Source organism: Myzus persicae, unplaced genomic scaffold (assembly GCF_001856785.1).
Source record: "Myzus persicae strain clone G006 unplaced genomic scaffold, MPER_G0061.0, whole genome shotgun sequence".
Taxonomy (NCBI): domain Eukaryota; kingdom Metazoa; phylum Arthropoda; class Insecta; order Hemiptera; family Aphididae; genus Myzus; species Myzus persicae.
In genome coordinates this window covers 172,538-195,121 of record NW_019103413.1, presented here as the reverse complement: position 1 = coordinate 195,121, position 22,584 = coordinate 172,538, and the positions used below count along the sequence as shown (strand labels likewise).

At 28.3% G+C, this 22,584-nt stretch overlaps 2 protein-coding genes across 3 annotated transcripts; both read left to right on the top strand.

Moving 5' to 3' along the window:
* The first annotated feature begins 3,897 nt into the window (after positions 1-3,897).
* Positions 3,898-7,978, top strand: LOC111034461 (nucleosome assembly protein 1-like 1). Its single transcript, XM_022315724.1, has 9 exons — positions 3,898-4,107; positions 4,965-5,079; positions 5,493-5,636; positions 5,723-5,853; positions 5,924-6,092; positions 6,160-6,297; positions 6,362-6,509; positions 6,960-7,079; positions 7,145-7,978. The coding sequence occupies exons 2-9, from the start codon at positions 4,966-4,968 to the stop codon at positions 7,324-7,326; spliced, it is 1,146 nt and encodes a 381-aa protein (XP_022171416.1). The 5' UTR covers positions 3,898-4,107; position 4,965; the 3' UTR covers positions 7,327-7,978.
* A 2,999-nt stretch (positions 7,979-10,977) lies between these two features.
* LOC111034473 (integrator complex subunit 8) lies at positions 10,978-22,521 on the top strand. 2 transcript variants are annotated; one of them, XM_022315741.1, is made up of 16 exons: positions 10,978-11,345; positions 12,092-12,305; positions 12,413-12,634; positions 12,784-12,985; positions 13,068-13,292; positions 13,375-13,632; positions 14,813-15,059; positions 15,136-15,275; positions 15,547-15,657; positions 15,778-15,928; positions 16,025-16,267; positions 16,329-16,572; positions 16,697-16,812; positions 19,053-19,207; positions 19,272-19,454; positions 22,104-22,521. In XM_022315741.1, the coding sequence occupies exons 1-16, from the start codon at positions 11,228-11,230 to the stop codon at positions 22,224-22,226; spliced, it is 2,952 nt and encodes a 983-aa protein (XP_022171433.1). In that variant the 5' UTR covers positions 10,978-11,227; the 3' UTR covers positions 22,227-22,521. The 2 variants fall into 2 exon arrangements, with proteins under 2 accessions (XP_022171433.1, XP_022171432.1); XM_022315740.1 differs by having other exon boundaries at positions 11,228-11,345; positions 16,694-16,812.
* Positions 22,522-22,584: the final 63 nt, after the last annotated feature.

Below are 22,584 nucleotides of genomic sequence, written 5' to 3'. Positions count from 1 at the left end.
CAGGTTCTTAATCAAGGTTAGGATTTGAGTTATTGTGCAGCTATCTACTGTGGATAATCTACTTATTATTAGTACCTAATAGACAACTTTTTAAATGAAATTGGTAACTTAAATCCATTATAATTTACAATAATTTATGTATTTTATGCTATAATTATTAACCTAGGTACTAGGTAGTTACTAAATTAGGTACTTAGGTATACTTGAGTACTGAAGCCGGGATTTTTGGTCATCAGGGCCTAAGTAAAACCCTGTGCTGCAACAATTTTGGGCAGTTCAAGTCATGAGGTGCCGCTGACCCAAAATATGTTAAGAGTTAAAGTTCGAGAAATGGAGACTAAAAAAATTTGGGTCATGGGCTACTAGTTTGTAAATGGGCCGGTGAAGTACGGAAAACTCAGTTGTCAACATTTTTCCTACCCGGTCATGATTGTCATGGATCATAGATTTTACACCAATGAAATAAATATCATGCTTGAATTGTATGCAAACAATTTATAAACATTAAATATTCAACATCTATTTATAGTGTTGAAGAAACAAAAAAAAAGTTATCTTCCTTCTCAAATTCTGCTTTCATTTAAATACCTCTAATTAACAATTCTTAACAGTATTTATTTGTTCCAATATATAATAAAGAATACAGAAATATTATTTAGAATGGAAAAATACCGAATGAATATATTGGTATGTATATTGGTTTTACCAATTACCTATGTATAATCGCAAAGTGCAGGGTTATACTTTAATATATTGGTGCAATGATAATAGGCGTAACTAAGGGGGGACTTGATTAAAACAATATTAATTTTTGACCCCCTGTTATAATTCCTAGTCCTAAGGACTATCTTACGGTACCTACATTTTTTAACTTTAATTTTAAACATCATATTAATATCTAGGAAAATTATTTTTTTTGGTTACCAAACAATGTTATGTATTATGTAATGACCCTGTGTAAGACGTAATACATATCATGTCGTTTAGTTTTTAGTTTTTACTACATAAGTAGTACTTAGAAGTTAGAAGTTCACTAAGTTGTCAACAAACTAAACACAAATATAGTCCTAAAACTCATACAATTATTCATTATTAATAAATGACGACAACGGTTAACGAATAACGACGACCCAACGAAAATCGCTGTGCCTGATGCCGGCAGCATAAATGGACTCTTTGTCAAAAATAGAATCAGATTTGATATTATCATTGATTATAAATATTAGTATCAACTCGATAAACGTCTTTATTATTTTTTCATAGAAATCCGCGTTTAGTTTAAATAATTAATTTTGTTCATCGCCTGAAAAATTGTTATGATACTTAATTGGAAAAGATTAACAATTCAGGAACAATTAAAGCAGCTAAAGGGTATCGTGGAAAAATCTATTGTCTCAAAATTTACACAAAATTCTACAATTAGCACTTTCAATTCCAACAAGTTCTGCATCTTGTGAATGAACGTTTTCAGAAATGCGTCGAATAAACAAACCTAACCTACATAAGGACAACCATGCTACCAAATCGATTTTCAAAATTATCTATATCATTACAATTGAAAGAGATTTGTCAAACGTTCTAAGCCAAGAAGACATTTTAAATAAATTTGCCAATACTGAGCGGAGGCTTATGCTGAAATAGTTATGAATAAAATTCCTTAAACTTTCACTTACATTTTAAGAATTATATTGCATCTAAAATAATACCTATGTTAATATTTTAATGTTTACCTCAATACCACTTTTTTATTATTTGTTTTATATATGCTACACACAGTGTATAATAATGACATTTTATGATTTAATAATGAATGTTATTTGAGGAACGAGTACGGGGGGGGGGGGCAGAGCCCCCTACATTTGTTATTTATATTAAATATGTTAGGGCTGAAGCCCCACCTAACTCATTACCAATGATGAGTGACGTATGTGTATATTTTGTTAACGTTTATATTTAATGGTTTCATCATAGTGAAATACAACATTCTTACAAATAGAATATAATATTATGTAAATTCCAATAATTTTGGGGTCGATTATAATATATTTATTTAAATTAGGTAATACTAGGAAATTCACTTTGGGTACCCAGTATTTAAAAAAAAATTTTTTGTCTTCTTATTTCAACGAGTTAAAAACAATGGTGCAAAAAATACTATCTTTGCGGAAACTATTATTTTGGAAGTTTCAAGTTGTAAGCTAAAAGCCTATAACCTTCCAAAGTTTGCGATTTTACGTTTATATGCCTGCTCACAACACTGAACTACCACTACAGGTACTGTCCCACCTATAAAGAATTTTGATTTTTTTCTATGTATTTTAACGGTGAAATCACAATTTGCACAATTCAAAAAGTTATCTTATTTTCTCAACAAAAAAAAGTTTGAATATTAAAAAAATAAAAAGATAAACAACTATATTAAAATGTTGCCCTTCGCCTACCGGCTCCAGTCCTCAAACTCGAGGGCCTACGGAGGTTAGGTTAGGTTAACCCCAGGGTAATAATTTAGAAGGTTTCACACATATATCATCTTGAACTTTTCTCTTTAAATTGTTATTTAATATCTGCCTATTTGATATTTTTTTCAGAATCACAATTATGAATTATGATTATGTATCAAATTTAGATCAATAAATTGATTTTTGTTATATTTAAAAAATGACTTACATGATCTATGAATACATACATATCATCTCCATCGTTCATATATCATTTTTCAGAAGTTTGTGAAATTAAAATTGATATCCTTCTATAATATATATTTTTTACTCTTTTCACTGAACATAACGTTAGAGTCTTCTACAGTGCTAGTCGTTAGAATACAGAACACTTACTATCAATATGTAGTAGTCGATAGATAACTCGTCGAGGTTCAACCGGTATTTATCGCCGCTCCAGATAGATCATAAGATGTGTCAAAAATTATCAGATATTACCGATAACACTGATATTATTACACGAATGCTCCAAAAATCCATGAGAGAAAACCAATTGCGTCTTTTTTTATTACGAATATCCCAATAGTCATATTACCTATATACATATAATATATATATATATAACTATCAAATACTATTATACAAATTATACAATTCTTCATATACTTATTATACCTATTATATTTAAATAAAATAATATGTATTTTTATACTTGGTTTTTAGCATTTTTAATATTAAAAAAAAATATATACATACATGTATACATAACTAACTATCAAACACTATTATATAAATTATACAGTTTTGCATATACTTATTATACTTATTATTATTAATTAAATATTCAAGAATTATAGTGTTGTAGTTGAAATAATTCAGGACCCAACTAGTGCAGTACCTATAAAAATCTGGGACCCGGCCAACTAGTATAGTACCTGCGATTAGCCCCTAGTACTCACCACTCGGGACCCTACTCGGATGCGCCTAAAGTAACGCAAGTATAGTGGCTCCCATGTCCTTTCACCTGAGCCCAAAGATCGTCAAGCTCGAAATTCCACCATGCTGCAATGCTGCATTAATGTATAGTGTTCTTCGCATAAGTATGAACATAAAATCGCAAACTTTGGAAGGCTATAACTTCCAAAATAATGGTTTTTGCAAATTATGTTTTAGACCCATAATTCTTAACTAGTCAAAATACGCATGATGCAAAAAAAAATTCAAAAAAATGAATACCTAAAGTGAATTTAATATTATATTAACGTGTTTGAGTAACTACCCATTAATTTTTAAAAATATAAACCACGCGGCAAAATCGTTTGGTTGGGCCACGGACGTTGCGAATGCGGCACGTGGTTGCACAACGTCTTTGGCGATGTAACGGCAGTCGCCACGCCATTGGCCAATACGCGTCCATTGTTATCGATGGATACCGTGGGAAACGGGCGAACAGTCGTTAAGGTTACGTTTCTGTCGCTCACTTCGATCCCGCGCCTCTTGTTCGCCGCACTCCTCAGTATTTTCGATCTCTCAAAGTCGCGTACTTTTGGTGTACACGATATTCGTGCAACCGCCGTCCGTGCCCGGTAATCCAATTTACCAGCGCTCACCCGCGGCGATTCACTTCACAACCAACAATCCTCTAACGAGTCATTTCCACATCTGTCAGGTAAGAAGAACGCAATTTGTCCCGTTATTACTATTATTATCGGTGACGAGCGCGCGCTCCACACGTCGACGACGACCATGTGCTTTCAACGATTCCCGTTTCACCTTCCGCGGTCCGTCAAATTTTATAATCCTGGCGTAGTCGTTGACCCGCCACATTAAGCATGAGTCGCCGCCAACTTCTATTTTCCCTTATTTTAATGCAACTTATGCCGGGTGTAAAGTCAACGATTCTCAGTATCGAGTCAGCGTGACGCAGTGATAAGGTGACGAGAGGTTAGGCAGTAGGGCGGACGTTCGTCTGCCGGCTCGCCGCCCTCGATCAAACGAGGTTTTCAAATTGTCCCATTGTAGAAACTTACGTTTCACTCACGTAATTACGAAAGTTCCTCGTGTGGTTCCAAATTGTCCGTTAAAACGTTTCCATCGACGATATTAAGGTTATCTATATATATGTCATGACGTAGGTGCCTCATATTCATTTCAATCGTCTGCTGTCGTTTATTACGTCTTAAATTATTATTTTAATTCTATATTCTCATCAAGCACACCACGCTGATAGCGCTATTGCGTGAAAACTGTTGAGAGTCGACAATCGAGGAAGGTTAAAAAATGATGTACCTGAATTTATGTTTTTCTGAGTCTTAATAATTCGTGTTATGGATAGGTAATATTATTATGATGGTTCCATAAATCGCTTAGGCAGAGTTTAATATTATATGCAGAGTAGACTTTGAGTTATGATTCATGTCATGTGACCCATCATTATTAATGTGTATGACCTTGGTTTAAATTAATCATTAGTATAATACTCCATTTAATTGACTGATATTTTAAATTAAACATCATTCTTAACAGAATGTCTAGAGAAAACGACAATGCTGATTCTTCATCCTCCGGTTCCGAAATGGAACAGGACACTCCACATAAACATAAATCTGGTTTTAAAGGAGAAGGTGATGATATAATGCCGGTAAGATATTTGTTTAAATTAAAATAAAATATTAGTTCTTAGTAAAAAGCTGTAATGTACATTGAGTCATCTACTTAATGCAGGTATTTGTGTTTCGTGGCATTTGTAACCCTTATTTTATATTTTTGTAGAATTTAAATTTATCAATTGATTTTTTTTTAATTAAAAAGATACAGTTGACTAGAATTGTCTGTAAAAGTTTTGATACTTAAAAGATGAATTGGTCTTCCTCCAAAAAAAAAATATTAAAATTAAAACAACTGGTTTCTGAATCAAAATCAGAGGTTAATGTATTGTATAACTATCCTTACATTTGTACCTATTTGTTTTATAATAATACAATTTTTGAAATGTTTATAAGTAAATGCTTAATTTATATTAGGTTTTATTTGATTATTTTATTTTTCGTTTAGATCCTTCCACCCATAGTCAAGAAACGTGTTAAGGCTTTGAAAAAGTTGCTTGTAGCACAAACTGATGTTGATACAAAATTCTACACTGAGCTTCATATTCTGGAATGTAAATACCACAAAGAGTATTTGGCATATTATAATAAGGTAGAATAACAGTAATAATATTAAAAAAAAAAAAAGTATAATAATAATTTAGTTCAATATATTTATATACATGTTATTAATTTTAGCGCAGTGATATAGTTCAAGGAAATTATGAGCCTACTGAAGAGGAATGTGATTTTCCTTCAGATGAAGAAGATGATGTCAAGGATCTCTCCACAGATATGGAAGGAAAAATCAAACTTGAGGAATCTAAAGCGTAAGCATATCTTTTACATTCATATATTATAATTATTTTTATGAATAATTGTAAATAATATTGGGCACAGTAATGATGCTGTAGTAGACAGTACTAGTGACAAACTCAAAGGCATTCCAGACTTTTGGCTAACTATTTTAAAGAACACAAGTCTCATCAGTGATATGATTCAACCCCATGATGAACCTATTCTTAGTCATTTGACAGACATCAAAGTTTATCTGTTAGAAGAACCCATGGTATATTATTTTAAGCACTTATCATTAAAACATTTGATGTATTAATATTTATTTATTATCATCATAGGGGTTTGCTTTGGAATTCCATTTTTCTCCTAATGAATGGTTTACCAATACTGTATTAACCAAGGAATACGAAATGAAATGTGTACCCGAAAAGAGCAATCCATTAAGTTTTGAGGGACCGGAAATTTTCAAGTGTAAAGTATGTGTATATATTTTTTTAAATTATTAGAAAGAACTTTGATTTTATTAAAAATAAAATATAGGGCTGCACTATTCAATGGAATAAAGGACAGAATGTAACTGTGAAAGTAGTTAAAAAGAAACAAAAGCATAAGGTTAAGGGTGCTGTTCGATTTGTTAACAAGACTGTACAAAATGTATCATTCTTCCACTTCTTCAGTCCTCCTACTGGTGAGTTAATTTTAAACATAAAAGTATACAATTAGTATTTAAATGTTAAATGTATGAATATATTTAATTACTATTAAATACACTGTATTTATCCTTTAAATTTAATTTCATGAACCATAAATACTTTTCTTTAAAAATAGCATTTAAGGTTGACTATGATAAATTATTTTTTTAAATTAGTGATTTATCCTTCCATAATGCTGATAATAACTGGCTTCAACAACTACCACTTTGGCAAACTGTGTAATAGTGGCTTTAATTGAGCCTATAAAACAAAAATAAATTCTTCAATAAATAGGTGTCTAATATGATATTGAACATATCTACTGATGTTTGATTTATTTAAAAAAAAATCAATATTTTAACAATGTCATTTTACCTAACCCAACTTATGATTTATTGTAATTTAGTATATAGTTTTAAATTTTTTATTGCATTATGGAATTTCAGTACCAGATGATCCAGAAACTGAAGTCGATGAAGAAATAGATAATTTGTTGACAACAGATTTTGAAATTGGCCATTATATCCGTGAAAGGATAATTCCTAGAGCTGTGCTGTACTACACAGGTATGATTTTGTTAAATTTTTTCCTTAAATTCAAATACGTTTCTGATGTCAAATTGGTATTCTAGGTGAAGCATTATTGGAAGAAAATGAATATGATGAAGATGATGAAGAAGAAGAGTCTGAAAATGACGATGACGATGATGATGAAGATGAGGATGAAGGAACTATTAACGATCCTGAGTACAATCCACGCCAAGATAAACTGTTAAATAAACAAGTCAACCCAGCTGAATGTAAACAGCAGTAAATTGTAATAGCGTTAAAACCTCATCTGTACTCACTACTCGTTTTACAAATAAATAAAAATTAAAAATACTTCACTCATAATAAGTAAGTCTTCGCATTTTTGAGATTAAGCCTTCATTCATTGTTATGTGATCAGTTGAATATGAAATATTAAGTGTATTTTATACATTTCTTTAACTTTATACACTAATAAAATTATTTTTATATTATCGTATATATTTTTTTTTATTACATGAAGTTTGTACTAGTAGAATACATAAATAATGGTTATTCAGTTATTACTTATGGCTAATATATATATTTTTTTTATATGGCAGAGTAAGTTTTTTTTTGTAACATGTTTATATTTGATAATGAGTAGGTTGATGACACTCTGGACAATAGTATTTTTAGACTGATTTTTTCTAAATTTTTCAAGATATAAGAAATTATAAGGTATACACAGTACATTAACATCGGTTGTATAGCTTAACTACATCAATTTTGAAAATTGTCTAGATTTTAAAGACTCCTTAACGCTATAAAATACATGAGATTCAGTTACACAAGTGTTTGTGTCATTAACTTGTTCCAACAACGTAAATGCTCACCAATTATTTATATTTATTTTACTGCATTGGTCTCGTACTGAAATTTCCTAATCCCAGATAATCTCATCTGAACAAATTAATGTTTTGTTGTCTGTTGGGTTCCTTTTATTAAATGTTTCTCCTGGGATAAACCATGGTTACAATTCAACAAGGATTATATTAAAACATTAACTTCAATATTACATTTTCACAATTTGTGTGACCACGCATGAGCAGTTAAATCTTAAGTCAAAAATATGGATATTCATGATCAGTATTCCTATGATATCAATTAACTTATGTATAGGTTAGTCTAGTATGACATAGTGATGTATTTATGGAAAAAGGGTAAATACTTATAGAATTTGAAATTGTATTTTAATCATGTTAATATGTTGACTTGTCACATTGTAGGTATAAGTAATGTAAAGTGGGTACTTACAAAATATGTTATTAGCTTATTTTAAATACTGTTAAAAATTTAAATGTAATGAGTTATTTCCCTCAATATTTATTACTGGCATTCAATTTTTACAACAACATTTATCGTTAAAACAATTAAAATGGTGTGACATTTAAGGATCTTTTTAAACTGTCTTATTTTTTTACATGTAATTATGAGATATTAATAAATGATTGACTATGTTACTATTAATTGAAAACAATTTATTATACCTATTTGATCTGATTTGGACGTTTTGTAACTATTAATAAAAATATTATGATCATAGTACAGAAGGTGGTTGTAAATATTCTTTGTGTATTGTGAATTGTGATTATGAAAATTTAATTCTTTAATTACCAGTAGTGTGGAGGTTAGATCACTTTTGAATTTCGATGTATAATAAAGCTAAGTCATTAATGCCCATTAGCGCTATGGTAATATAAATTATAGTGACAAACTATAAAAATATAATATTAACTGTGTGAAATCAGGAAAGAAAATATCTCCCTCAATAAGACTGGACAACACTATTAACTTAGTCTAAAAATTATGAAAATTTTGTAAAAAAAGGTCAGAAGGATCGAAATAAGAAACATCTAACCACACACACATAGTGTTTAAGATAAAGAAAATAGTATGTTATTAGTAGATTACTTGATTACAGTCCCGCCATCCATGTAACAATAAATACATCGTATAAATATAAAATAATGAGTTTATTTATTGATATTATGTTAATAATTCGAAGGAGAATAGAAGGCGTATATTACCTCAACTATGGGTTGGGCGTTAGGTGGTATATGCCTTGAAACTAAGGAATATTTCATAGTTGGTGTGCCAAATAGATCAGAAGTTACATTGATACCTTTAAATTACAGATACATTAGACATGGTTCTACAATTTTTTCTGACAGCTGGAAAGCTTATGCTAATTTAATACAACATGGATTTCAACATAATCAAGTTAACCGTAGGTGTAATTTCGTGGACCCTAACTCGGAAGCCTACACAAAATGTCGGGAGAATGTGGGGTTCGGCCAAATGGGGCAACAAAAAACGTAGAGGTACTGACAGAAATTGTTTAGACTCAAACACGCCGGAATTTATATGGCGATCAAAACTAAACTAAAGTGATCTGTTCCGTTTGACACCATCTTAAAGAATAAAGCAGAATTGGGAATCGCAGAAACCATAATTTTTAACATTATTATACATTTTTTAATACTCGTACATCATTGTTTAAAAGTATTCCATTTTTCAGTTTTAATTCTAGACCAATCTTTTTGTTCTTCTTTCTATATCTACCTTTGTTTTTTCTACTTATCTTTCCTTATAATATTTACTAACATTGTTTAACATTTTTTTTTTTTTGTACATCTTTAACTGTAAAAGTGCCTTCACTGGAAGGTATCTTTAATCCGTCCTTCACGCCATAGTTATCTAATTCATCAATTTCACTTATTGTTCAAAATTTATGTAACAGATTGTGGAAATATTAATTGAGTATTAAAAAAAATTTTTTTTTATAATATATCAATATACCTATCATCGACTTATCTGAGCGCACGGCAGTGCGCCAGGCCAAGTTACAGCAATGCCAGTGTATCTTTACACGAACCAATTCGCCCTTTTTTTCTAACCCATATATCTCTGTTTCTTCTTAAGATAAACTTTTGAAATTTAAAACACAGATTAACCTCTAGTAGCTTAGAACGCTGTACGAAAATGAGCCCTTAATATTGTGCCATTTCAAAATGGCAGGATTTCAAAATTTGCAATATTGTTACTGACTGACTGACTCATTCACTCACTGATCATCAAAATTATAAGACACTTCCCGTATAGGTAGAAACGAAAAAATTGGCACAAAGGTAGATTTTACAGAGTAACTAAAGGGAAAAATCTAAAAATTGAATTTTTTTCAAAATGAATGCCTCTCCTGAGTGTGTATTTCTAAACGTATGAAGTGGCGCGCTTAGCACGCATAAACGTTTACTTTCAAACGGCGTTACAATATGGTGATAAGAAATTGTTTGTAGTTGAATTATATATATATATATAAATATATATATATTTATAAAACATAATTATGTTTTCGTACATTTATTTTATTCAAATACAAAATACTTGGGTATCTTTGCCTGGTATTGACATCGCTCAAGAGTCCAATTTCTCAGCTCCTCAACATTTACCCAAACGGTCTTACAAGAGAAAATCTAAGACGTATAAAAAAATAAATAAATAATAACAACGCGTCGTCCACGACACTGAAGCCCGCAAAAATAAATGATATCCCCAACAAAAACATAACAGTGAAAAAAGACCAAGTTCCAAACTCCTTCCCAAAAAAGTCGGCCTATCAAAGTAGTGAAATCTACATTGTGGCCAAGTCTGCTATTTTTTAATTCATAACCTCAACGCACTCCTACATTAAAGAGCAACACTTCTCTTCTATTTGTATTGTTTAACACTTGGTCAGTTTCTGAATGAGGAATAAACTAACTTTAACTTTATACTTCAATAGGTCTATGTTATTCGTCGGTTATTAACCGAAAACGATCTTTTGTTTATGGTTTATGGTTTATGGTCTATTATGGTTTTGATGATAACCAGAATAATTAGATAACGAGTTGTTAATGTTGTTGAATTGGTCCATAAATAATAATCCTTAAGTCTATCGACTATCGTTTATGGTAGTGTGGCTTAGTCATAAACCTTATTGGCTTAATGTGGTGTTAAATTGTTAACAAAATTCAAAATTTTAAAATGTTCAATGTTGATAATTTTCTAACTTAGTTCATAATTTTTTTTACATGAAAATGTCTTAATACATTATCATTCGGATATATATAATTATTGTGAGACAATTTTCTCGACTGGTTTTAAATATGGACGTAGATCTTTTGCGCCCAGGTATGATACCTATTGCACCTAACACAAAACTTTGGTTTGAATTTCTCATTGAACCATCTCTCCTTGAAGAACATTTGAACAAATCTCATGCAGGTATGAACATATTTAGTATTTATTTTTCTTTCTAGTGTATGTAAATTACTATTTTTAATAATTATTGATCCATGAATTTACATAAAGCTATTTTAAGTAAGTACACTATGTAAGTCAATCAAGTTTTTGTTGGTTGGTACTAGCATAGTTATTGACTTTGATTGATGTGCTATGGTAAAACATAAGATCACATATTGAACTTCAATGTGTTTTAATAAAAGTCTTATGTGTTATGTATGGAAACCCCAAATTAAAAAATACTAAGGTTTAACCTGAGTGAAATCTATTCTCTGATTCAATCAAATTATATCCCATTCGAAAATGCTGTATATTAATAACTGCTATAAATTATTCTTTAAATTAAGTGGACATTCATAATATGACCAAATGTCCTACATGCAAGAAGATTGTCTCACTTTACAGATCTATCTCCCCTGTTTTTAAATCACTCTTTGCCTGATCACGCTTTTATCACACATTTAAAAAAAAATCAAAATATTCATTGTTTTTTTAAAAATTTTTATGACAAAAAATAAATATTTTATTTAATATCCTTTTCATGAAAAATCAGATATTTGTTTTAAACAGTAGATATGTGAAAATTTTTTCCTGAATATAAGTTAAATATAGATATTAATTATTAGCTTAGGTTAAGTAGGTATTTTTTTCATCAATAATTTTTAACTTAAGTAGGCAAAGTTGTGAGTCTTTTTTACATGGTTACTTATAATATTTCATTGGTACAGATCCTAGTGCCACTGAACTACTAATAAAATTTCTTTATTCATCCATGGAGAGACCAAAAGACTTGCCACTCATTGATATTGACGATTTAATGGACAACTCAAGGATTGATAAAAAAATTGAATATCGAAAACGTAAAAAATATGAATGTTTAAAAATATTGGCTATGAAAATTGTCAGTTTTTGGGAATGGGACCTAAACATCTTACAAACCAGGTAATTTTATTTTGGTTGGTGATACTTATTTAAATTTAAAATTAATATATTAGTAGGTGTATACCTATTATTTTTTAATATTAACAAAATTTATTTGAATTATTTAGGGTTCCAATTAGTCTTCAGATAATATTTGTCCAAGACCTTTTAGATTTAGTATCAAATGGTCTCAATTTAATTGATTTTGAGTCTCACATCTCAATTGAAGATTTATCACAGCTAAATGACGAACAAGTATTTGCTATTGCACTATTTCATCGATGGACATTAACTGTTATTATAAATTATACACTATCTAAAAAATCATCGTTTACTCTAGGTCCTGTACAGTGAGTTATTTATAATTTTATAAAAAGTATTCAAAAATTCTTGAAATGTTACTGAGATTTTTCTGTAATCACTTTGTTTACATACCTATACATAAAAACAATATAAACTAATACACTTAACATATTACTTCTATACTACTGTTAATTAGAGATGGAAATGAAGATGTTCTGTTAAAATTAGAGATGCAAAGTGAACTTAGTGAAAAAATGTTGTTACGACTTATAGATTTGAAAAGATCATCATATACAATACCAACAATAAATACATTTGATCCTCCTAATGAGTTAAAACCTTTATCTTGCAATTGGTTTAAAGGCCTAACTGTGTCATCAGCTGAATTTCTTTCTCAGGTATTTATATTTATTATATTTATTCATATTATATATTAAAAAATACAATCGTACATTATTTTTATATTTAACAAATATTTAGATTATGTATGATTACGCAAAGTACAAATTCTTTAAAGCACAATATGAAGAAGCTGGTATTTATTTTAAAAAGTGTAAAGAATTAAATGTGAACTTAACACCAAGTTCTTTTCATAAAATAAAACTAGAAGAATTAAATGGATTCTGTGCAGCCTGTTCATCTGAAATAACGGAAAATTCTAGTTTATTAATGCAATTTTTGTATTCTACCCAAACCAACCATAATGTAAATATAGTATACTATTTTCATTACTTATTTATGTTTCTTATATGATTGAGTATGGTTATTTGTTATTATTTCTGAACAGGGAATTCTAAAAATTTTAGAAACTGATAACCAGATTATGGAAATTCCAATGTTTTTAAGAGACTCGTTGGAACTTGACTTGGCTTCCATGTTATCCTTGGGAAAATTCAATGCATCAAGAGACATGTTGCTTCATATACATACTATGAATGCTATTCGAAGAGCATCTGTAACTTCTGGAGAAATTGTCTTGTTACCTCCTGAAGATTATGTTACTAAAATTAAATTTAACCTGAGAGGTCCCGATATATTTTTAAAGGTAATTTATAATTAATTTATAAAAAATAATTTTGCAATCGCAATTTGGTGGTCAAGTTTAGTTTTGAATTTATAGAAATTTTTATGGTGTTGCTTATTTTGCAACTGCCTTAATAGTATTTCATTTTGATGCAATAGATAAGAAATGGGTAACGGGTTCTATTTTGTATCCTGTGATCTAACTGAGGTGGTTTGAATTGGAAATTAGGCCCCAATTTTTCCAAAGCAGGGGAAGAAATCATCTCAATATGAGATCAAGCAAACAATTAAATTTGAAACCTATATCAATGACCGTATTAACATGTGTAATATTGTAATAATCGTAATAATAAGTATATATAATCGAAGTTTGAGATCTGCTACATCAGAATATGGTCATTATATGGCGCTTATCAAGATTAAGGGTCATATCGTCTGCATAACATAATAATTTACAGTGTTAGTTAAATTAAGAATAATATCAATTTTTTAAGTACTTTAATTAGTACAACATGATTTACTAGGTTGAAAGCCTTTTTAAAATCAGTATACAGTACATCTACCCGAGATCTATGGTTGAAAGCATTGAAAAAAAAATTGTAGAACACGAGGTTGCAGGTGGTAGTAGATTGGGTGGCAGTATTGTGCTAAACAGTTCCCACCCGTTCCCGGTTTCAGAAGGAAAAAAAAAAAAAAAAAAAGGTGGTAGTAGATTGTCTAGGATAAAAGCCATGTTCTTCCATAATAATATTTTGTTAACTGATGGTTGTATTTTATTATTTTTATTTAAAACAATTTTTTCTAATACCTTGAGATATGAGTACGAGATTATACTGTTATTAGTCTTTAATTCGATATAATAGAAGAATTACCAAGTTAATGATTGTCAAGTGTTAATAAATAATGATCAAGTATTTAGGAAATAATAAAATGTTGCACATAATTGCTCATAAAATAAAATAAATTAGAAATGGGTTAAACTTAATTTTTTTTGAAGTACAGTTAATACACTTCTTTGATTCAAAAATGTTTAACTTTACTTTGATCACTGGTCAGAATACTGAGTTATCCAAGAGTTCTTTGTTTCTGTGAACACAGTACATTATGTGTATTATGTAAATTATTAATTATAATATTTATTTTACTATTTTAGTATATTCATAGTGAATCGTTATGAACCTGATTTTATTTTTAAATTCTAGGATATAAAACTTTGTACCCTCATTAAAGATAAAAAATTTAGAAAAAACATTAAGATGTTTGTATGTAATGTTTTACTAAAATGTCCTAAGAATTTAGTTAAAGATATTTTAAAAGATGGACGTGAAGAAATAGATGAATTATTTGGCGATGAGGACATACATACATTATTAACTTTACCTGAAGATATACCAACTGTTAACATTGATATGTCCAAACGTTTGGATCGACTAAAAATCACCCAAATACGTGTGTACATGTATTTATATATTATTTTTACTATTTTGTTTTTTATTATTTCATTTGTTTTATATTTTATTTTTAGATAATGTTAATGTCCAAAAAGTTTTATTAAAAAACAAAATAAGTATTGAATATGATTCGAACAACTTACGTAACTTATTACAACAATTGCACAAAATGGATGTGGATCCAATGTTTAGTATTTTAGATATTAATTATGAAGTGAGTTATTAGTTTTAGTATCTTACAATGATTTTTATCATTAACCATGTTTCTAGGCAATTGTTAATGTGCATGGGAGTTAATTAGATTTCACCAATAAAATTTTAAAGGAATTAATATGTATGTAATAAGCCCTTAACTCCCGATTTAAGTTATCGCTCATTAATAACTGTAAATAAACGTGGTATATTAGTTCATCATCATTGAATCTGAATATATTGTAGAATTTAATTTATCTTCAATGGCATCAAACTATTGTTTTTTTTCTCAGTGGCAAGTTCCATTACCTTTGCAAAGTCTTTTGATTGGATTACCAAATGGATTATTTAAATTTTTGGTCATTATACTAATTGCTAAGTCGAAAGAAATGATAAAGTTATATGTAAGTCAAATTATTACATTAAATACATGTTTAATGTATGTATTGTGTATACACCTGTGCTTGCATGTATAAATAAAGACAAAAATAATAATAACAGGCAATAAAATATTTTTCATTTAGGACTTTGAAAGGGCAAAACTGCTACTACGAGAAGCTGAAACAGAAACAAAAATTAACAATAACATTATGTACTCCAAAATTAGACAATTGATTTCATGGGAAGGATTATATACTGAAATGCTTCAATTCCAATATGAATTCAAGAATTTTGGTTAGTATTAATATTTTGGTTACCTTAAAAAAATAAATATATAACAGTTTATTTATGTTCAGTTACTTAAAATCTTAAATATTTTTACTTCTATAGCCATTGGAGATCTTGTCGAACGTTGTAAGCAATGCCTAGAATTTGTACAAAGTGATAATCTAATACCACGTCAAGAAATAGCTGAACAATGTGTATTAACTCTATTAAATGTTGGTGAATGGGAATATTTGACAAAAAGGCATTATAATTGCTTTAAATTACCATTAGCTATTGCGTATACTTGTCTTGATGTTAATAAATTTAAAGGCACTAAAAAGAGTGCTAAAGAAGTATGGGATTTAAGTAAGTGTTGAAAAATTTGTTTTAATAAAGTTGTGTTAGTAATTATGTTAAATGTTTGTAGTTCTACCAGTGTTTGATTATGGTTATTCTGCTACTAATAAAAGACCTTTAGATGGTGATCCTCAATGTACTCAAAACCGAGTTCTAAGTCAAAACGACATAATGCGTGTGTTTTTGAGTTTAAGAGACCAAAATGCCATTCAAATAGTTCTTTCACTATTAGCAAAAATTCAAAATGTTCTTAGAGATGAATCTGCTATGGAACTTATAATGCCTTTCCTCAATATTTGGCCTGTCGTTCCCAAGTTTGTTTAATTTATTAATATCTATTATATGTTGTCGCACAAGTTATTTATTGATTTTATAATTTTAAGATATTAATTTTTTAGTGAATTGAATTGAATTTAAATGATTGATTGTTTTTAGCAGTATGAGTATTCCTTTAAGAAATATAACAGAAGTATTAGGAATTGTATTAACCGAATCACTCAAGTACCATCCAAATCATATAATTTTATTGAAACTAAAAGGCGATCTACAATATGGTATTTATAATATAATATTTTTATTTTGTTAATTATTCTTCTTGGGCAATGTTTGTTAGTTTTTGTTTTTCGGTTTAGACTTTCCATTTTCTTTTTTTTCAGTAAAACATTATGAAAAAGTTATTTTTTAATTTAGTTTGACTATGGTAGTCTAGTAGTCATCCAATAAATAATAAGTCTTACCTAGACTTTTAAAACAACTAGGTATTCACTCGTTATAATTAAAGTTTAATAGGACTAGGACTACACGCTAATATCTAAAAAATATTAAATTGATAACATCTGATTTAAAAAATGATACTTTTATACTTCAAATGAATTCTGACTATACTCTCATATATTTTATGAATATATTATCTATCTTATCAGTTAAATTATTTTGCAAACATTGTTCTGTAAATAAGACATACAGGCATAAAGCCATCCAGTACAAAACAAACATGGTCTTTTCTCATTTTTTTTTTAATATTTAAGGGTGGGTGAGTGGGTGCTCAGTATGAAAGTGAAAAGTAATTACTAAATAATAGGGTATATAAGTTATAGTAATGCTAATTGTACTTTTCTTTATTAATAAGCAATAATAACTGTTTGATTGTGGAGGGGGGTGGATGGTTCCAAGAGTTATTAACATTTTAGGTTGCTTATGGGCTATTTTATGTTCTTTCATTGAGGCCATCTAGTCGTTTTATATGTCTATTAAATCATTTCAATAATTTCATATGGATATTTATGTGTTACACCAAATCATTGTTAGTGTACATTTATGAAAGAATTTCTGCAATTTTTATTACATACAATTGTAACGATTATATTATATTATTAGCTGATCCCGTGCACTTTGTTGCCCGTTAAAAATGCCAACTCTATATGATACTTTCTTGTGATAATAAGCCCCGCTTGATGCATACTCTATATCAATATGCTTTTTTTTTTTTTATTTTTACACGCCGATAAGTGGCTATAAGTACAACTCACCCACCTTATGGGTCGCAATCTGTGAAAGTTTGATTTGGTGCATACTTATACCTGATCTGTCCAATTAACCTACAGCAATCAATAAACAAAAAAAAAAATACTAATTTCTATCTACACTATTACATAAAATTGTATGGGGTTTTCTACAACCGCGCTAACCGAGAAAACTACTGAACCGATTTTGCTGAAATTATTTACTGTTATTCCCGACACTCTGCTCAAGATTTTAGTACCACTTTAGTCAATTAAAAATAAGTATAAAGTTATTATTAATTAAAATAAATTATATGAAATATTTTGTAAATTGTGTACCTATACCTTTTTAGTAAGAAATAGTCGCTGGCTAAAAATAAATAACAATCAAACTCGACAACCACAGATGCTTCTAGGCAGGTTGCTATCGACTTGGAATAATAAATAATAATAATAATAATAATAATATTTATTTTAGCAAAAAAAAAAAACAATTATTCTTTTCTGATTAACTAATTATAGTAATTATAATATAGATGTTAGAATTAAAATGAATAATATATATCCAACTAATCGAAATAAAAACTATTTGGTTCAATTTTTGGAAACATCATGAAATTTTAACACTTGTGGTTTTTTAAAGTAACTCGTTATAATTACAATTTAACGGGAATATATGTTAGTCTTTACAAAATATTAAATTGATAACAGATCTGATTAAAAAAATTAAACAGTTATACTATGAATTTGTTCTAACTAAACTTTCATATTATATTTTATGAATACAATATCTATTATGTCAGTTGTAATATTTTGTAAACATTGTCCTGTATGCATATGGCTGTAAACTCCAATGCTCTAGTTAAAATAAGACATAATCGGCCATCTAGTTATTTTATGTCTATGAAATTATGTCAATATTTTGACATGGATATATTTTATATGTTATACCAAATCACTGTTAGTATAAATATATGAAAGAATCTCTACTTTTGTACTCCTCCTTACTTTGTACATAATATTATATTATTAATATCGTAGGTAATATTATATTACTCCTTGCATTTTGGTTTTAGTAATGTATATAATGCTATTATACTGTAACTCGCTAAAGTCTTAAGATAAGTACATGAAGACTTTTCTAGATGTTAGGATTAAAATTAATAATAATAGATATCCAATTAATAAAAAAATAAATTTTATTGACATTATTATGACTGAAGTTTTAAACCTTGTAATGATTTAATAGTTTAATATTAATAATACATAATATATTAACTATTAATTTGTAGTAATGGGCCACTACAGTTCTGCAATGAAATGGTATCTGGAAGCTATTGTAATAGTCAGCGACTACTTTGCCCGACCGGTTTTGAAACCAATGATAGAAGATTATGTTTATAAAAGAATGATGAAATGTTGCATGCAAATGCAAAATTTTACGCAGGTAATAATCTTTTAAGTATTTAACTTATTTCTAATAATACAAAATTGTATTTTTAAATTTATAGGCAGCAATATTATGTCTGTTCCAAGAAGAAATAGATTATGCAACTGCATTTAAATGCGCTTCTGAGACAAATTCATCTGATGCTTTGGATGAATATTATGATTATATATGGGATATAAGTTTGTTGGAATTCCTTATATATTGGCATACTAAATTAAACCATCAGGAACACAGGCAAAAACTTGTAAGCAAATATATTTTCATAGATAATTTAGTCAATAGTTTGTAAAATAGTGATATGCAAAATTTATAAGTTATCTGTCCACTCACTCAAACTATTAAGGTTTTATAACTTGAATACTTTAACAGGCGATTCCCTTTTGACTTTCATGTAGTTTCATAGTAATAATTTAGTTTAGCTTCTTTAAGTACACAAAAGTAGATAAAATTCTACAATTTGAATAAAATCACCTGTATTATCCTTATTGTTTTCTACATAATCAGAGATTATCAGTGGTATTACAAATTCAATCTTTTGGTGTCCCATAAACAACAACAATCTATCAACAGTCAGTACATATTGTACTGTACACATAGTTTAGTAATTTGTAATTTTAGATTCAGAGAAGAGTGATATGTTCAGTGTAAAGCCACATTAATTTTTTATAAGTAAATGAAAATCAAATTTATATGAAATTGGATATTTGTACAAAAACTAATAATTTTCAATACACAATATTAATTATTGTTCTTAAAAGTGTAATCCAATAAAGCACATGTATTTTACCATGTTATGAAGTATAATTAGTTAATATATAAATAATTAAACAAATACAACAGTTGTAGTTTGGAAATTATTAACTGTAGCAACTTGAAATACTGTATCACACAATACATAATTACATTTTAAAAGTATTTAGATTAATTTAAGGATTTTTATACCATGAATTTATTCACACTGTTCTATGCTATGTCAGTATTTACTTTTAAGTTAATAACAATTATATTGTTGTACAATATATGTGTAAGGTTTTTGGCAAAAATTAGTTTAAAATAACGTAATACTAATAGATAAATAAATTTAAAAATACCCTTAGAAGACTCTGTCACCGTTCTAAATCGTTATTTGTTTGCAATGGTTTATCATTTAATTCTAATTCAATACATCCATTACAATGATATACTTAATTAAGAGTTACAATAAAAACCTTTTTAATGGCAAAGCTACTTCCACTGTTTTTTATAGATAATTACAGTAAGTCCTCATTTAACATTGTTTCGCTATTACATCGTAGAATTTTAAATTCTCTTGTTCCTTTTAACAGTTCAACTATTGTATACACACTTACAGAATCAAAAGAGTTTTTTTAATGTAATGCTTTTGTCGATTTTATTGACATGTTAATCATACATGGCATACTGGATGAACGGCATCTAGACGTATAATGTGGTTTTAGGGCTTAGGGGCGAGTGCGGAGTTACGTCTCTGGGACGTTATAAGACTTGACAGGTTTCACGGTGGTCTGTATTTGCCGGTCGTTGCACTCCATGACTATGTACTGTTATTTTCTTTCATAAATAGGTTTGTGCAGTTCCACTACACATCACCCAGGTGTTTTAGTTCTTTCAAACCTGACATCATCCAGATAGGCAATAATGTAATTCTGGGGATTGTAAACTTATTATTTGGTTGTAATATTTCTTACATTAATTCTTTATTTGATGGATAATTAGTATTCAGTTGTTGTTTAATGATACTTTCTTGTCTAGCACTATACAGTTATCATGTGTATTATTTATTATTATTACATATTTTATTTTACCTACTGTGTGTTAAGTATTGGGAGGAACACATTTCAGTTATGTGCATGTAGTAAGTGTCTCACTTAACAATGTATTTTCTAGGAGCCTAACCTCAACATTTAACAAGTCCTTATTGTATTATGCACTTTAATATTTTCTTTGAAATTAAATTAAAGCAAATAACTTTAACTCAAATACTTCTGCATCTTGAATTTTATTTTATGTTCCCTTGGTATTTGAAGAGCCACTGTATATTTATTTTTAATTGGACAGAAAATGTGAATGGAATTATTATTTGTTGAGGAGTATAAATAAAATATTCATTATAATTTATTGCAAGTTTTTTGTTTTGTAAGCTTGCAGAGTGATTATTTTATCAAAGAATTCATTACAATATGTTTTTTACATAATTTTAGGTCAGTACTGAAAATATTTTTGTAATTTTTGATCATGATCATTATCAAGTTTCTTACTTTTTTTGTATAACAACATGCCTAACAAATCAATACATTTTTAATTGCATATTCCAAAGCAAAATATTTTTAAATTATTTTGATTTATAAAAATAGAATTTTAAACCAGCATTTAATTAATTTATAAGTATATAAGGTTCAGATAAATGGATTGATGGACCAATGTTTTATAGAATATTAAAATAATGTATTACTCCACTCCTATTCATCTAAAGTTTAAATATTATCAAATATAGCTTGTTAATAACATGTTCAAAAAATTTGATATTTTAATACCATATACTGGGTTAAATATTCTGCTTTGGACATTTTAAGAAAATTAAATAAAAAATTTGTTGTCATTCTCAAATTTAAAAACTATAAATTTATTACGATCAAATATAATATTTTTTTTTTAAACGTTATGCATTGACTTAGAATTATGTAAAAAATATTTTCAAAAGTCTTAATAGTTTCAGGTGAGTGTTAAATTTGAAAAAATTTTCCATGATATAATGTATAATATACATATAATATATTGTTGTAATATAAATTCTATATACATTTTGAAAGTACAATTTTTTATTTTATATGTATGTCTATTTAAAATGGAGTGTTTTTTTTTTTTACATATATAGTTGAAAACAATTGGTGCGTTGGAGTTAAATGCAAATAATAATGAAGAAATTAAAAGAGAAGCAGCCAATATAAGAAAACTAAAATTTTTAAGAGCACTATCACAGCAATATGTACATCCCTAAAAAATTAACTGAAGGTCTATCTACAATAATAATACATACAATGTTTTTATACATTTAAATTTCTAAAAAAAAAAACAAAAAAAAAATGGACATTGATTGTAATTATGTAATGTTTAAATTTTAATAAACATAGTAAAGTATAATGGTGATAAAAAAAAACATTTTGATACTTACTAATTAGGAATAATTTACGTGTCATTCTTAAATAGTTTAAAATATTACAGTTGTCTCCAATTATCACTCAGAAAATAAGACAATAAAAGTTTTTTAGAGGTTGAATAATATTTTCATTGAAAATCGCAACAATTGACAAACATGACAAATTTTTAAAAATATTTATTTTTAATTTAATGAAAAT